Consider the following 17180-nt stretch of genomic DNA (forward strand, 5'->3'; position numbering starts at 1 on the left):
AGCGCGTACACTTCCGGCGAACGAACACACAAATCTTTCATTGATATAAAATATCCGTGCAAGCTTGGCTTGGTGGTACACACTTGTACCTGGGAGCCTGAGGCAGGAGGATAAGTGTGAGTCTCAGGCCCAGCTGAGCTAACTAGTGAGTTCTAGGCCGACCTGGGTTAAAGAGCAGGACTCTGCATCAAAAACAAACGATAAAATATATAGGCAGCAGGACACATAGCCGCAGGTATGGCCGTGTCCCTCTGGCTTCAAAGATTCTCTTCAAAGACACAAATTTTTAGGAGCCCTTCCCACAGCTTCTGTGGTGAGAGTTAATACTATCATCATCAGAAGGGCACCAGGCCTTCTACTGCGCTTTCAAATGTCTTATCTCATTCGGCTCCGGGGAGAAACACTGAAAAGAAATTCATTTCCTTGTGGGTAAAACAAGGAAATCAACCACTCCCTCCTGGCCTAGCACTGAAGGTGGCGTTCTGTGGAAGCACTGCGCAGGGAGCCATATACCAGCTCCTGGCATCACAGGGGGCTCGGCAGGCCCGGTCTCCCAGTGCCCTGCCCGGTACAGTTACCGCCAAGTTGGATGGAAGCCTCTGTGCGTTGCCAGTCCAGAGCGCTGGCAAAGTTCTGTTTCTTGGAATGTGCAGCGTGGAAGTTTCTGGGTGTGCCTCCGGAGAGAACGGAGGGGAAGAAGAGGATGCCTGTAGGTGCTCAGGGGCAGGAAGCTGGTTCTGGAATGCAGATCTGCGGGCCTCAGTGTTCCCAAAAGAAGCCGGATGAACAGCTGTGCCGACTTCCTCGGCAACCACTGGAAGGACAGACAGAAGACAGGTTTCCTCCCGGCAGAGGGACTATGTCGGACTGTGTTTCTTTGTGTTGCTAGTACCCGCTTGTACATATCAATCCCGACCACCACAAAATTCACAGAAATAAATTTGGTCTGTGTCCCAGCAGGGCGCACAGTTTTGTGCGAGGCGCCACGCGGTGCCAGGGGTGGAAGCCACGGGGCGTGTGCCGAGTCCACAGTCCACACGGAACCACCCAGCCTTCACAGAGTGGTCTGGTTTTGGTTTCCTCTTCCTTCTGCTGTTTTTAAGCTTTTAAAATTATACTTTTTGTGTGTGCGCCTGTGTGCCATGGTACATGTGAGGAGGTCAGAGGGGACAATTTGCAAGAATTGCTGCTTTCCTTCCATCATGCAAGCTCCGGGACACTAGTCCGGGCGGGTAGCCTTGGCAGCAGGCCTCTTTATCTGCTGAGCCATCTTACTGGCCCCAGATGTTTCTCTGATGCTACCATGTACCATGTTTTAAAACACATATGTGCATCTGTGGTTCCTGCCTCTAATCCCAGTACTTGGGGCAGAAGCAGGTGGATAGAGAGCCTAAGGCTAGCCTGGGCTAAACAGCTTCTGTTTCACAAAGAAGAAACAAATTATGTGTACAGTCAGAAAAAGAACGGATGAGAAAAGGAAAAAAAAGTCTTCGAATGACTCATGACATCATTGAAAATTAGAAGCTTGGACATTTTTTTTACTGAGCCAGCCTGTCTTTTTGTGGTTGTAGGAGCTGGGCTCAGCAGGGAGGTTGGGTGGCCTGCCAAGCTCTGGGTGTTTGTGGTTTGTGTGGGGGTGGCACTAGGGCCTCCTCCCCTGGGCTTTGTGGAGTCTTGACCACGGAGGCTGGTAGGGATTGGAGGCCGGCCAGGAGGATGCGCAGGAGCGGGAGGCAGGCTGAGCTGAGCGAGGAGCTGTCTTTCTGTTTGCTGGGTACCTGCAGATGCAGGCCAGGAGATATTAGGGAATCAAGGTCCAAAGTCCTTATTTATGGCCTTGGAGTAGTTAATGTGTAATATTCTGGAATATAAGCCTGACCGAGAGGTGATGCCTTGAGCAGAAGCCTCTGGGAGCGCCTGGGAGAGCTGTGACCGAAAGCTGTCACCATGGCGGTGAGGATGCTGGGTCACTTCCTTCCACACATTTGTCTTTGCTTGAGTGGGTGGGTTGGGTTGGGGTGTTTTGGTGCTGCCCTTCTCTTGGTCTCACTTTCTCCATGAGCATCTAAAGAAAGCTGGGTTGCCAGGCATGGTGGTGTATGCCTCTAATTTCAGCAATTGGGAAGTAGAGGCAGGAGGATCTCTGTGAGTTCCCAGTGGCGGTACAACCTGCAAGCCCAGCACTCAAGGGCCAGAGGCAGGTGGAGCTCTGAGTTTGAGGCCAGCCTGGGCTACATAGTGAGATAGTGAGTTCCAGCTACATACTGAGACCCTGTCTAAAAAAAAAAAAAAAAAAAAAAGAAAGAAAGAATGAAGGAGGGCAGAGGGAGGAAAGGAGGAAGGGAGAGGCTGAGTCTCAAGATGAAGTGATAGGAGGCCGCCATCCACAAATTGCAAGGGTGTAGTACTCTCTTGAAGAGCCTGTGTTCGGATCTGGTTCCTCTGTGGCTTGTGGTATGACTTTGGACAAGGGGATGCCCCTCCCCCAGGGGCCTGGTCTCCCTGACGCACACGGGATGGGACCGCACGGCACTCTCTGGGGTCTAGATGGTGAGTTCAATTCCTAGGGCTGTTGGGAAAACCCGCTTCAAAACAGGGAGCTCACCACCACAGCCAAGTCCTGGCCAAGCCTGAAATCCAGGGTGGGCAGGGCCTGGCACTCCCTAGGGAGGCACTTTACTTATCTACTCCAGTTTCCTGTGGTTGCTCGGCTTCCATAGGTCCCTCCTCCAGAGCTTGGTAACTATGGGTTTTACCCCCTTCCCTTTGGGGGTGTTTCTGTGCCCCAGTTTCCTCCTTCTTTAATATTAAAAAAATACTATTTCCTCCTTAAAAAATTAAAAAAATTTTCTAAGTGTTTTGCCTGCACACAGAGGTGTGTGTGTGTGTGTGTGTGTGTGTGTGTGTGTGTGCATACCGTGTGCATTCCTGATGCTCACAGAGGTCGGACAAAGGCATGGGATCCTCTGAAACTGAAATTATAAATGGTTATGAGTCACCGTATGGATACTGGGAACTAAACCCATCTTTAAGAGCAGCAAGTTTTCTTAAGCGCTGAGCCATCCCTCTGGTCCAGTTCCCTTCCTTTTGAATTTAGGACATCAGTTACAGTGGATTTAGGGTCTATCCTGGACAAATACCGTCACATATTTTGTTGTACCAAGACCCTGTTTCCAAGGAGGCCACATGAGCAGATGCCAGGGGCGGGGTGAATGGGGTGCAAGTGTATTTGGTGAAGGACACTATCCAAGCCAGTGTAGGCAGTGTGCAGGGTGTCTCTGTGACAGGGTGTTGGTGCTGGAAGGGATAGCTGGACCCTTGACTCTGCCACTCAGGGAGACCTTTTGTGACTCAGACACATCCTTGGCCTTCTCTATTTTGACCGTCTCACCACTCCTTTCCTTTCTTCTTTCTCCTTTCGGATAACACCCTCATCAGTGGGGAACCCAGGCCTAAAGGGGTAAGGCTGGCCCAGTCGCTTGGCCAGCTAAAGGTGGGACGCGGTCCTACCCGCTCCTACCAGCCCTAACACCTACGAACTGCCCCATCTCCCACCTGACTTTGCCTCCTATCTCTCTGGTCTTAGCCTTGGTTGAGTGGGGACAAGACTGGGCCTGGACATGCTCCCAAGTGTCAGAGACCCCATTTACACAAATGTACCTTCAACCCTGGCCTTCTCTGTACCCTAGCCCTATGGCAGCCTCCAACCCCAGCTTCAAGGGCTCCAGTTCTTCTGTTTTAGCCAGGAGGCACAGATGTAAAGATGGGGCGCTTCTCCCCACCCTAATCCCGTTGCTCGTTCCACCTGCCCAGGAAGCCAGGGTAGGGTGGATGACACCTTTTACTGGGGGCTGGGGGCTGGCTGTGCATACATGGTGACTCTCACATTTTCACGCCTGTGCTCCGTAGGGAGAAACTGTGGGTTGTCCTTTCAGGATGAACTCATGGCTCTGGGATAGTTCTGCTGCCAAGAACCTGAAGAAAGTAGAGGTCAGTCAGTCTGACTAAACCCAGAGTAGCTACAGGGAGCTGCTTTGCCTCCCACCTCCAGATCTCTTTGCTCCGAGAACATGGCAAGCTGTCCCGTTGGATTTTTGGACATATTTTCATTGTGGCAGTCTAGGAAAGACTGCTAGGTTCTGGTGAGGAGAGGCCAGGGGATCCGGGAGCCACCTCACAGCACACAGGATCCTCCAAATAGAGACCTGACCTACCCCATTCCCTAGGAACAGGCCCAGGACCCTACTCTGAAGTGCTTGTCACTGAAGCTGGCATGTCTCTGCTGTCAGAGCTCCCACTGCTAGCCTGAATGTTTCTATCTATCTATCTATCTATCTATCTATCTATCTATCTATCTATCTACTTTCTCTGTTGAACATCCCTGGTTGTCCTGGGACTCTTTCTGTAGATCAGGATGGCCTTGGATTCCCAGAGATTCGCCTGTCTCTGCCTTCCGACTGCTGGGATTAAAGGCATGCAGCACCACCGCTACCCTTTATTTTAAATAGACGCCCTCAGCTCTGCTCCAGGGCTCATGCCTATAATCCAAGCACTCAGGAGGTCAAGGTAGGGGAATCCCAAGTTCAAAGCCAGTCTGGGCTACATACAGCGAGTGGGGGTATCTTGGCAGGTGCCATGCCTGCCTTGCATGTTGATCGGCCATTCTCCATCCTTCTTTGTAGTGAGAAAGGACAATCTTTCCACAGCTGTGCTCTTGGCCTCAAGTCCCCTCCACTCCACCCACACAGGGGAGTTGATTCAGGAATCCTTGGTGATGCTTGTCAACGAAACAAAACAAGTCAAGGGGCTGGAGAGGTGGCTCAGCCGTTAAGAGCACTGGCTGCTCCTTCAGAGGACTTAGGTTCGATTCTTAGCACCCTTCTGTCAGCTCACAACCTTCCTGTCGCTCCGGTTCCAGGGACACCTAACGTCCTCTGCTGACCTTTGGAGGCACCGGGGCATGCAGATGGTGCATGGACATCCATGCAGGCAAAACATTCATACACGTAAAATAACAACAACAAGAAACCAGAAACCAGACAGAGAAGTCAATAAGCAGAACGGTGAAGAAATGTTGCCCCTAAGAGCTGTTCAGCTCAGCTGTCACCCTCTGGTCACGAGTGTGAGTGTGAAAGATCCACATTTCCAAGCGGTGGGCCTTGAAAACTCAGCCTCAACACTTACCCTTTTAACCGCCAAAGATGGCGGAAGAGTAGTTAGCTGTCAAAAAGCCCGGTTACTGCTAATGCCCCGTGTGGAAGCAGGGGCGGCTATCCTTATTTCTGCCACCTGGGTCAGGCCTTGCTCTTGGGCCTCACCAACCGGACGCTGAACTTCCTGCAACCTGCTTGAAGGCGGGCGCCGTTGATTTCGGAGTCTTCCTCAACACGTGCCATACCCTGGACACTCAGCAAACGCTTTTTGCGTGTGTGTTTTAAGGCCTGGGTTTGGAAATCTGGGACTTTACACAAGCTAGGCAAGCGCTCAAACCACTTAGCCACATCCCATTTATAAATGAATTCTCTTATCTGACAATTTTATACTTGCGCATAATATATTCTGATTATTCTCCCCCACACCTTTTTTGGTGTATGTGTATGGCTTAGCTGTCACCCCCCAGGGAATGCTGCCTCCCCCCCCCCCGAATGTTATCCACTTCCTTTGAGACAAGGTCTCTCAGTAGCCTGATGCTTAAAATTAGTCGATTAGGCTTGATTGCCTGGTCGGAGAGTCCCAGGGACGCTCCTTGACTCACACTGCAACTGTTTCTTTGTTGACACGGGGTTTACCGTGGAGCTCTGGCTGGCCTGGAACTTGCCAGTAGATTAGGATGACCTCACACACTCACAGAGATCCACCTGCCTCTGCCTCCCAAGTGCCGGGATCAGAGGCTTGCGCCCAGCCTGACTTGGTCAGTTCTGCGTCGTCGTTGGTGGTTTGGGCCTGAGGAGGGCAGTGTGTAACTTGAACACTCTGCACCAGCAGGGATCAGGCTGTCCGTTCTGTGAACCTCTGGTCCTGGCCATTCTCTCCTTGGGTTGTGGGGTGGAGGAGCGCCAAGCAGAGGCTATGAGGACTCTGGGAAGCCTGAGTCAGAGCGTTGTGGTCTCCGTGAGGGCGGGCAGTGAGCTAACGGGGTCATCCAGGATGGGATGGCAGTGGGAGACGGCAGCGGGGCGATGGGTCCCTCTCATGGTACCTTGCGGGCTCTCTTAAGAACAGAGTGTTCTTCCGTTGCTCCAGGACCAATTCGAGGTCACAAACCTGAACATGAAATCGGGGATGGCCCTGAAGATTAAAGGCAAGATCCAAACAAATGTTGACCGGTGAGTAAGGCGTGGGCAGAGCTGAGGGCCAGGACCCTCAAAGTGGCAGGAGGTGGCTAACTCTTTTCCCTGAGTGGCTCCTACTAGGAGCAACCTTTGCATCCAGGCTTTGGGGTAGGAACCTTCGCAAGGTCGGAACTGAAACCGTGCTCTCTGTCCCTTGCCTCAATTGCCACCAAAGGGGCAGGTGGAAAAGGATGGTGCTCTGCCTGGCGTGGCAGGTCTGAAGCCTGTACAGAAGCCCTCTGGGACGCCGACCCATCAGGCCATGTGATCGTAACCAGAAGCAGCCGCCAGGGGGCAGCAGAGGCCTCACTTGTTTTCTTTACCTGAGCACTAGGTTGACAGGCATACAGCGGGATGACAGCATTTCTTGAGACAAACCTATAGCCACCGTGAGTCAGGAAAGAGGTGGGCAGACACACACAGTAGGAGCTAAGAGGAAAAAAGCCCTTCTTTCCTACCCAGGTCCCTCGTTTGCAGAAACATGCCGGCATGTCTGGTCTGAGAACCCTCGTCACCAGGACGGAATCCCACCCCCAGGATCTACTACTATCAAGGATGCTTACTGTCTAACGCAGGCCCTCTAGTGGTCCTGTCAAACCATATACCCCCCCCCCTGCCTGTATCCCTCTGGTGACACTCCTTCAGCTGCCTCCCCCAGACTGACAACCCTAATCCCTGAAGGCACCACTGTGAATTACCCCGTCAGCAGCCTCCACCTCACTACAGTGCAGAGCCGGACACAGCTCTCAGTGACAACATTGTCACTTTCTCTTCTGGCTCATGGTCAGCCAAAGCCAGGGGGTCCTAAGCCGCTGTCCTGTCCCTCCTCCCTACAGATTCACCATTAACCTGGGCCAGGGGAAAGACACGCTGAACCTGCATTTTAACCCTCGCTTCAACGAGTCCACCATCGTCTGCAACAGCTTGGACGGCAGCAGCTGGGGACAGGAGCAACGAGACAATCACATGTGCTTCAGTCCAGGGGCAGAGGTCAAGGTGAGCCCAAACCGTGGCTTTCCTGCCGGGACACAGGGTGGGGGTGGGGGAACGCTACCAGGCACCATCAGGACCTTTCCCAGGCTCCCCTGGCCCTACTGACATGCTCCCTCTCCCTGCAGTTCACTGTGGCCTTCCAGGATAAAGAGTTCAAGGTGACGCTGCCTGATGGACACGTGCTGACCTTCCCCAACAGGCTGGGCCACAACCACCTGCCCTACCTAAGCATGGACGGGCTCCACATCTCCTCCTTCAAGCTTGAGTGAGCATCTTCTCAGGAGGCCTTAGCCCCAGGGACCAGCCCTCCCTCCCTGCCCGCCCCCCCCTTACTTGCAGCTTCTGCCCTCCTGACAAACCCCACCCCCAAGGTCAAGGTCAAATAAAAGAATCCACATTTATTATTTCCACAGCGAGAACTGTTAGCACTGTCCATGCATGTTAATGCTTCCCCAGTCTGTGAGGCCGGGGAGGAAACTGAGGCACAGGGTTCGGTACTGCCGAGAGGAGAGGCTGGGAGGTGTCTCCCTCCTGGTGATCTGAGCACCTGCCAAGCTGCCCCATGGCATTATGGGGTAGATACTGGTTCCAGGCACCTGGGGCCAGGGTGTTCCAGGAACTGCAGATAAGGGTCCCACCTGGGCGAGCATTCCAGGCTGGTCACTCATTACCTCGTCTGGTCCCCCTCTCCTTGCTATGGGGGGGGAGGGTGTATGGTGGAAGGGGATCCTCAACTCTCCAGACTCCCAGGAGGGGTCCGCACACCTCATCGCGGGTTGAGGCCTGTTTCTTGGCTGCCTGGACAGACAGCCCTTAACAGAAAAGCTTTTACTGTCAGGCCCAAGAGGCAGGTTTGGGGTACACATGAGATGGAGTCTACCGGCAAGGTCACGCCTGACCTTCCTCTGGGAACTAAGAGGAGCCGGCAACGGGGACTGTCAAGAACACAGTGGTGGCCTTCTGGGGCGGCTCTTAAATGAGCAGGGGCTGGCAGTCCCACTCACAGACAATGGCCCTGTGTTGCCCCACCCCCACCACGGAAGCATCCTTGGGGCACAAAGGCCACACTGTGAGGCCACGGGGGGTGGGGTGGGGGGTGGCATAGGGTGTGACTGAAGAGCTAGAGGGCCTAGAGGCCGTGGAGGGAGCTGGGTGAGGTCAGCAGGGACCCTTCACCCACGCTTCTGCCTTACATAGGAGGACTTGGGGGGGCAACCGCCCGTGTCTTGCGGGCAGAATGTAGTTCCGAGAGGTGTGGGCGAGCTCAGACCCCTCTGCTCGCTAAGTCCTGAGGCCGGCAGGACCTGAAACCTAGGCCTGGCTCCTCACACCTTGACCTCATCCTCCTCCTCAGCGTCAGCGAATTCGAAGGCGTTGACCTGCACCGTGCTGGGCACAGGGGCCCTGCCACTGGCTGGAGCTCCACTCCAGTCTTCATTCAGGCTCTCCCACGAGCCATGGACTTGGGGCAACACCCCCGCCAGCTCCCGCCGGGCATCCATCTCAGTGTAGTGGCGGCTGGCCCGGCTGGCCCCCCAGCTGTCTCCACGCCTGCCAAAGGCCACGTTGTGGGGAACCTGGGGACCCTCTCCCACAGGACTGGGCTTGACCTCAGCTACAGGGCCCAGCACAGCAGTCACCCCGTTGGGAAAATGTCCACGGGATGGCGGGCTTGTCACAGTGTCTGGGGTGGTTATGGCATGGGCAGGGGGGGTTGCTGCAGGGGAAGGGGGGTTTGCTGCAGGAACAGGAAGGGTTGCTGCAGGGGGAGGAGGGCTGGCTGTAGGGGCGGGGGTCTCAGCTGCCTGGGCTTCTGAAAGGCTCATGACCCCTAGCAGCTCACTGAGGAGTGAGGGCCCAAGGTCAAGGTCGAAACGGAAGGACAAGAGCGAGTCGGAGCGTCGAAGCTCGGGGTTAGGGTTAGGCTCAGAGAGGAAAGAACCCTGCTCCCGGTCTGGAGCGTGGTCACGGTCATGGTCACGGTTGCCGTGCTTTTCCGCACGTGGCAGGCGCGAGATGGTGCAGAATCCAGAATCCAGGCCTAGAAAAGGAATCAGGAGGTCAGGGCTGGGGTCCCTAGCCTCTTGTTGGAGACAAAGAGCCAGGGCAACCCTGATCTATGCCGTGGCCCTTGGAAAGCTGTACCCCTCGCCGGCCTCCATTTTGCCTGCTTTTCTTTTCTTCTTCTGGGTTTTCGAGACAAGGTTTCTCGGTGTAGCCTTGGCTGTCTTGGACTCGCCTTGTAGACCAGGCTGGCCTCAAACTCACAGGGATCAAAGGCATGCACCAACCACCGCCCAGCTCTCCTGCTTTTCTAATGTAAGGACCCCACGGCCTTCTGTGCTCTCTGAAACTAACCCTGCTTGTGGAAGAGGTAATACAAATTCAAGCTCAGTTTGGAACGAGACAGACATCATCACCCAAAGCTAGTCTGTTAGGGTGGGTATGCCTGCAGCTTGAATCTTGACAACCAGCCCCTGGCGCGGACTTGGCCATAGCTCCCGGTTCTCTCTCTGACCCTGACTGATGGCTGTAGGTGAACCCATAGCATGTGAATTGACCTGTGGGCACAGGAAAGAACCAGAAGCCAGGACTTGAACAGAGAAATCACAGGCTCTCAGGACAGACACATGCTCTCCAGCCCAACCTTGGCTTCCAGGACCTAAAGAGCTGCACGACTGTAATGCAAAACATGACCACGAGGGGGCAGCAGTAACCAACGGGCCCCTCCTGAACTATCTATCCTGCCAAGGCCAAGGTGGCATTCACACCTGAGTCAATTTGCCAAGTTACAGAGTTACAGGAGCCTTTCTTTGTTCAAATAACAGCTTCTGCCCAAGCACCTGGTACAAGGCCGCCTAGTGCCTTTATGACTTCAACCTTTGTTTTGTTTTGCTTTTAGAGACAGGGTCTCAAAATGTTAACTCAGGGTATCCTGGAACTCACTATGTACATCAGACTGACTTCACAACTCTACTGAATCTTAGCAAAGAGACTAAGGGATTCACAGAGGTGAAGACTGGAGCTCAGCGGTCCATGGGCTTACTTCAGTCAGAAGAACAGGGACTAGAAACCCGAGTTGGCTCAGAGCCTCCTCTTGGTACCCTCTGACACCGGGGTGGGGTGGGGTGGGGTGGGGGAGCTTGCTTAATGTTAGAAGACAGGAAGGGGTAGACTGGCCACAGAGCCCAGAGATGGTAAAGGCCTGGCTGAGTCACAGAGCGAGTTAGAGAGCTGCTAGAGCCTAAACTCCGTTTCTTTTTATCTTTTCCCTTCGAGACAGGATTTCTCTGTGTAGCCCCGGCTGTCCTAGAACTTACTGGGAACACCAGGCCGGCCTCCAACTCGGAGATGCACCTGCCTCTACCTCCCGCTTACTGGGACTAAAGGCGAGCGCCCCCACTGCCTCCCACAAACTCCATTTCTGTCCGTCTCCATGTTACAAGGCCTAAGCAGGCTGACACCCCACCTCCCTGACCCCCCTCAGCCTCAGCCTAGGTTGGGGTCAGACTTCCTCCACTGGGAGATGGAACAGCTGTGGGGAGAGGCTGATGTGGAGGCCTGGCAGAAACCTGGAACCTCTCTGAGGGCTTGAATCTCAACAATGACAAAGAGACCGTGAACTCGGGTCCTCACCATAACCGGAACGGCCGTCCGTGGAGCTGGCAGGACTGCTGTCAAAGCTGAGTTTGCTCACCACCAGGCTGTCGTAGGTGGCCTGGTTGAGCTGGGGCAGGGAGATGGCGTTCTTGATGATGGGTGAGATGGCGGGTGGAGCGGGTGAGGACGCAGTCGGGGAAGCCATTCTTCGAGGTGGGACCCCGGCTCTGCGCACCTGCTGGAGTTTCCTAGCCAGGAAACTTCGGGGCGAGCGGTGGGTGTTTCCTGAGCGGCCTCCATGGTTGCTGAGGAAGGAGGTATCACCGAAGACATCCCCGCCACGGCCCACGTGCATGGTGTGACGGAAGTCCCCAAGCGGGGGGCTGATCATGTCCGCTGTTAGCCGCCTCTTTCCGTGGGAACTGGACACCCAGCCCACAGGAGACAGCTTGCCCAGGCTCATGGTGGGGGCTCCTGTGCCCCCCTGGGGGCCGGGCATCAGATTTGGTTGCTCACAACTGCTGGTCCATGCCCGCCTGGGGCCAGGGAAGATGGCAGGCCGGGCTGGAGGGGGGACCCTTCTCGGGCCCTTTCTCTCGACGAAGACGGCAGAGCCGAGGCGAACCCTTGACTATGAGGGCGCTGTTCCCCGTGTTCAGGATGAGGGAATCTGTTGCTTCTCCCTCTCCTAGAGGTCCCGGTGAGGCTGATGATCAGAGCAGGCAGGAGAAGGGCCTGAAAAGAGGGTGGAGACCTGGAAGGGCAGAGAGACAGCATTGCGGCATGGCGGGCAGGAGAGGAAATGCCAGTCCAAACACTGGCCACCCAAGAGAACAAATGAGGCTGCTTCCAAACACACATATCCTTGATGAGAGCCAGCCAGGCTCAAAGGAGGACCCGCAGAATTCTGTGTAGGCAGTTCAATAGGGAGCCGGGGCGGATGGCTGCCCCATGCTTACTGAGCAAGCGCAATGACCTGAGCTTGGCTCCCCAACACCATGTAAAAGTCGTGCATAGGCGCATGCGCCTGTAAACCCAGTGTTCGGAAGGAGAGGAATGGAGACAGGAGGATTATGGGGAGTCTGGCTAAGAGAAAAGAAAACAACAACAAAACACAAGTTTCAGGTTCAGCGAGTGACTGCGTCTCCAGGGACAGAACAGGGCGTCCAGTGTCCTCCTCTGGCGTCCATATGTGAGATCACGGGCATATGCACACACACACACGTGCACGCCAGAGTTTGAGAACGGGCAGAGTGGATGGCAAGAGCGACCAGAAGTGTGGACTCCCGAGTGCCACGGGCTGGCACAAAGGCTCCATTCTGCTCCGAGTTTACAGCGGGCAGCGGTGAAGCAGAAAAATGAGCGATCACCACGTTAAGACCAGCGGGTGAGGTGCCAAGGGGCTAACCTGCACAAGTCAGGCGACTCGGACACTAGAGCCGCTGGCCGCTCCAGAGCGCTGGAGAAACTGGAGTGACTTCCTTGCCTGTCAGTTCTCAGGAAGGAACAGGGGAACGGGGCGCCCCATCCCGGCGACCTTGAACCCTAGGCAACAACCAACCTCTTGCCGGCCCTATTTCAGTTCTGTGGGGGTTCAGCTCTAGGTGCCCTGCCAAGATCTTGTGAGCGGCTGTGTACACAGCCTGCCACGCGGCCAGCAGGCACTGGCGCTGCTCGGAACCCTCCGCCTCCAAGGTGCTTCCTGGAAAAGGGATCCTTCGGTGACAAGTGGCTCTTTCCAGCCGGCTCCTGCACGCTTGAGCAGAGTCAAGGCTCTGAGAAGGCCTGCAGGATTTTTTTTTTTTTTTTAATCCATTTGTCAGGTTGACGTAGGAGCCTTGGTGTTCGGGAACAAGTTTTAATGAAAAAAAAAAAATTAGCCCAGTGGGTGCCAAAAACTACTCTCTATGTGCCAATGCCCTTCCTGATCCTCACCCACCTCCTCTGTTGCCCTGCCCGTTCTCAGAGGGTCTCTCTGTGTCCTCTCCTCTCCTTCCCTAAGGGGTTGGAGGGCATTTGGGATCCTGTAGTCTGAACTCTGGTTTTCTGTGACCCAGAGAGGGCCACGCTTGCTCAAGTTTCCATCAAAAAGCTAGTCCAAACTTGAACTCGGGGCCTGTGACTCACATAAGCCCTCGCCGGCTTTTGGGGCCCAGTCTTGTTTCCCTGAGCACGCCGAGGGTGGGGCGACGCCTGGATTTTCCTGCCTCTCACCCTCCCGGCGCTTAGCACGTGACCAGCGTAATCACCAGCTGAGATAACCTTCAGGCCGCAGGACCACCCCCGGACACCTTCTGAGGGGGTCGGAGTAGGCTGGAGAGTCCTCACCCTGTGACCTTGGGCCAGTCACCTCTACACACCTGCTCAGCTGATAAAGATCTAGACCGGAGTTTCAACCTTTTTTTTTTTTTTTAATTTTCTCAACCCTAGCCGCCGCCTCCAAGTGGCATAAAAAATTCTCAATGCAGCCCTTCTATAATGTTATTTGAAATTCAAAAGAGGTTAACTAACGAGATTAAACAAAGAGGAGAACTGGACAAAGCTTGCTTTGTTTGGGGACTGCATTCTCTTCCTTCCCATTCCTGGATCCTCCCCCAACCCTAGCTCCTCCTCCCCCGGTGCTGGGGGGCGGAGGGGGGGGTGGCGCTTCTGAATCATCTCTATCCCTGGCACCCCCAGCACTGAGAAGCCCTCGTGGAATGTTTGCTGAAGTTATAAAGCACTCCGCTGGCTGTTGGCTGACCAGTGACATGATGTCACCAGATGAGTCTCCAACAGCCAGCCCCTCGAGGCTGGAAGGCTGGCTCAGGCTCCAAAGAGGGCTGCCGTGCCCAGGGAGCAGACTCACTCACCGTCCCGTGGCAGGTAAACGCTGGCCAGCTTTCCCAGCTCCGCAGGAACTACTGTCTAGAGAAAGGAACTGTGGAGCCGGGACCAGGTCCGCTCTGCAAACCGGCACTCGGAGGGCTCAACTGTGTCTGCCATGTGGATGCGGCCTCCCCATCCCCAACCCCATTCTCTTAACTTTGACTTTCTTCCAGGGCGAGGGGCTCCTGCCCTCACCTGACCTTCTGAGCAAGCTTGTGGTGAAGCCACCTCCCAAGCGCCCCTGGGCACCTATAGGTAGATAGCATTCTCTTACGCCCATCTACTGCAGCAAAAGGTCCCGGCCCAACTGCAGCTACCGTTTCTGTCTTCCTACGGAGAAGGCAGGAAGAGCCTCGCTCCCAGAGAAGGGAGGAAGGGACAGAAGATCTAGAAACTCAGTCCTTCCATCCCGGAGCACGGCAGGCCTGGGGTCAAAGCCAGCGCTTCCTGAGTAAGGGGCATCTTTCACTCCAGCCACCCTTTGGTGGAAGAAGCCTCTTGGTGCTAACCAGACTATTGCCGGCCTTTAGGTTTGTCCCATTGCCCTGGGTGTTGAGGGGACCTGTCTTCTCACAGGCCCAGGAGACCCAGCCCCTGTAAACGCTCACTTCACCCATTTTACACGGGGGAAAATGAGCCCTAGGTCACAGAATAAAAAACAGCCTGGACCCTGGAGCTTGCTCACGTTCTACCGACACTGGCAGAACTGCCTCGCCATCTGAGTGACGCTGGCAGGAATGGGGAAGTTACCAGTGGAAGGAATGGGGCCCTGGCTCTGCCCGTCAGCATCTACCACCAGGGCATAAGTGACTACAGCGAAGCGTCCGTATCCCTAGAGCTCTCATATTTACCGTGGGGCGGTCTGGCCACCTGGGCACGTGGCCTGAGCGCCCTCGGTAGTAATGACCACAGGGACGAGCTTTGGGGCGTTGGCCCAGTCCATTCACCCAGAGGCCAAGAGGGGTGGATGTGGAAGCGAGGACACTGGGTGAGAGGCTGGTGGGAAAGGGCCAGGGGGCACAAGCAGCCGCTCCTTGGAATACCCAGACACGCCCTCAGACAGGTGCACAGAGCCCTACCTCCCGGCAGTATGCTAGGGGTGTGGGGGTGCAGGGAGAGGGAGGGGGTCCCGGGTAGGGGGGCGGTGGCTGGGCACAGCCCTTTGACATCAACACTGGACTGTGGGATTTTGCTGCTTCAGAATTTCCCCAACCTGTGACATTTGGGATTAGAGAAAAAGTCCTCCAGGTACCAATATCCCCTCTAAGTCCAGCAATCTGAGGTGGAAGACAGGGAAACTGAGGCCAGACAGGGGGTAGCATGCTGGCCTGCCACCATCCTGGATCAAGGGTCTCTGAACCTCACTGCCGTAGGATAAGAGAGATGGCCTTGGGCTATTAGGGAGCAACTCGGAAAGTCCAAGGACGTTTGTTGGTTGGTTGGTTGGTTTGTTGACACAGGCTAGCTGCATAGCCCAGGCTGACCTCGAATTTGTGACCATCCTGCCTCACTTTCCCAAGTGGTGAGATTAACCTGCGTGACACTACGGGCTGACTAAAACGCCTTCTTGCCTCAGCACCCCAAGTTGAAACTAAGCCGCCCTCCACGCTACCGCTGTCCTCCCTCAGGCCTCAGTTTCCCGGTCTGGAAAACGGCCTTCAGACTAGTCTTGCAATAGCTGGGCAGCAGAACGAGCTGGGATGGTAAGTCCAGGAAAGACTTCAACCGGGAAACATTCCCTTCTGGGGACCTCGGAGGGGAGACTTTGGGGAGCCTCTCGCTCCGCTCCGGCGCGGGCAGAGGGCAGCGACTGCCATGGCCAGAAGGGAACCGGACGGGATGACCTCATCCGCTGCTCCAGCTTGGAATGCAGCTGGGGAGGGGGCAGGGTGCCCTGTCCCCGTCCCCGCCACCCCCGCCCCAACTTCCCGCTCTGGCGCTGGCGTCGCCCAGAGGCCCTGGGGTCCCTTCCCTTCCGCTGCCCGAGCAGGAATGCGCGCCGACGGCCCCAGGGCTCGCCCTCTGCTCGCCCTCGGGTATACCGTCTTGCCCTCCGATCCTCGGTACCCGGCGCCCTCTCGCAACGTGCCAAAACCACCCGAGAAGTCTGAGCGTCCCGGCCTTCCACGGGTCGGCCCCGCGCGCCCTGCGCGCGCCCAGGACGGTGGGCACTGCCCTGGCCCGCGCCCGCGGTTACCTCGTGTGGCCGAGCCGGGTGGTCGTGGGCCGGGCGCGCCGGCGCGTCCCTGCGCAGCCGGAGAGTCGCTGGGCCGGTCTGCGCCGCCCTGGCCGCGGGCTCGGCGGTCGGCTCCCCGGGCGGGGGCGGGCCGCGGCCTCCCTCCGCCCCTGCTCCGCCCGCGGCGGCCGCGCCCCCTCCCGGGCTGGCCACGCCGCGAGGGCTGCAGGGGCGCGGCGGGGGTGCCAGGCTAGACCAGGCCCCTTGCCCGCCGCCCCTAGGCGGGGCGACCTCGGGAATGTTCGCTCCGTCCCATCCCGGGGACTGTCCCAGAAGAGGCCACTAGGACTCTTTGCTGCCCATGGCACCTCAGCTGACCTCAGGACTGACAGCTCTGTCCTGGGCCTGCAGCCTTTCTCCATTGGAACGGGGCGCGGGGGAGGGGGGCTGGGGAGGGATAGGGGGAGGGAGAGGACGGGACTGGCCAGAAGACGTTGGATTTTTCAAAAGCGTGGGCCGTTCACTCTCTCCCTTTTTCTCCAGTTCCCAATCCTGGCCACCTAATACAAGCCCTGCGCCCTGCGGGGTACCTGCAGAACACTTAGCTCCTCGGGGAAGGGGCCATCTCTGCATACCGCCACATAGAGGGGTGCGGTGTAGTGCGCGGTAATGTCATGGACCCTAAAGCTGGTATGGCCTTTGTTCCTTCCTTGCCTTTCAGTGCCTCAGTTTCCCTATGGGGCTGGAGAGTAAGCCTCAGCCGTTAAGAAACACACACACACACACACACACACACACACACACGTGTAAATCTGCTAAAGTGGAGTTATCAAACCAGACATCTGATATTATCTTATCTCCTGTTCTCGGCTCAAGCTACTAGGAGAGTGGCTGAACAGGTAAATGAGGTCACACCTTAGAAACCTTTAGTGTGACCCCCTTCCTTCCCTCCCCCCCCCCACCGAACCTCAAAGAATGCATGGAGCCAGCCATGCTCAAGGAGAGAAGACATCCTGGCCCCTCCATCATGCTGTACCCTCTGAGTTCCTCTCTCTGAGAACAGACAGAAATCGTGGGGGCTGTGTGTGGCCTGGGTGGGTCCCCAAGGCAGTCAGGGAGGGGGGTATTGAGTAAGGTTCCAGAAGTCTTAAACAGAGGAACAGGGTGCCTAGGAAGACCACACTGGGCCCACTGTGGGCAAAGGCTTTGAG

The 17180-nt window shown here is 56.1% G+C and overlaps 2 protein-coding genes across 2 annotated transcripts; one reads left to right on the forward strand and one right to left on the reverse strand.

Annotated features, from left to right (window-relative positions):
• The first annotated feature begins 1885 nt into the window (after window positions 1–1885).
• Window positions 1886–7735, forward strand: Lgals2 (galectin 2). Its single transcript, XM_021654008.2, has 4 exons — window positions 1886–1953; window positions 6244–6326; window positions 7169–7328; window positions 7451–7735. Exons 1-4 carry the CDS (start codon window positions 1948–1950, stop codon window positions 7592–7594), a joined length of 393 nt encoding a protein of 130 aa, XP_021509683.1. The 5' UTR covers window positions 1886–1947; the 3' UTR covers window positions 7595–7735.
• On the reverse strand, window positions 7704–16125 carry Cdc42ep1 (CDC42 effector protein 1). The gene is made up of 3 exons (XM_060389080.1): window positions 15991–16125; window positions 10962–11679; window positions 7704–9366 (listed from the first exon to the last, which is right to left on the reverse strand). Exons 2-3 carry the CDS (start codon window positions 11422–11424, stop codon window positions 8651–8653), a joined length of 1179 nt encoding a protein of 392 aa, XP_060245063.1. The 5' UTR covers window positions 11425–11679; window positions 15991–16125; the 3' UTR covers window positions 7704–8650.
• Window positions 16126–17180: the final 1055 nt, after the last annotated feature.

Source organism: Meriones unguiculatus, chromosome 8 (genome assembly GCF_030254825.1).
Source record: "Meriones unguiculatus strain TT.TT164.6M chromosome 8, Bangor_MerUng_6.1, whole genome shotgun sequence".
NCBI classification, from domain to species: domain Eukaryota; kingdom Metazoa; phylum Chordata; class Mammalia; order Rodentia; family Muridae; genus Meriones; species Meriones unguiculatus.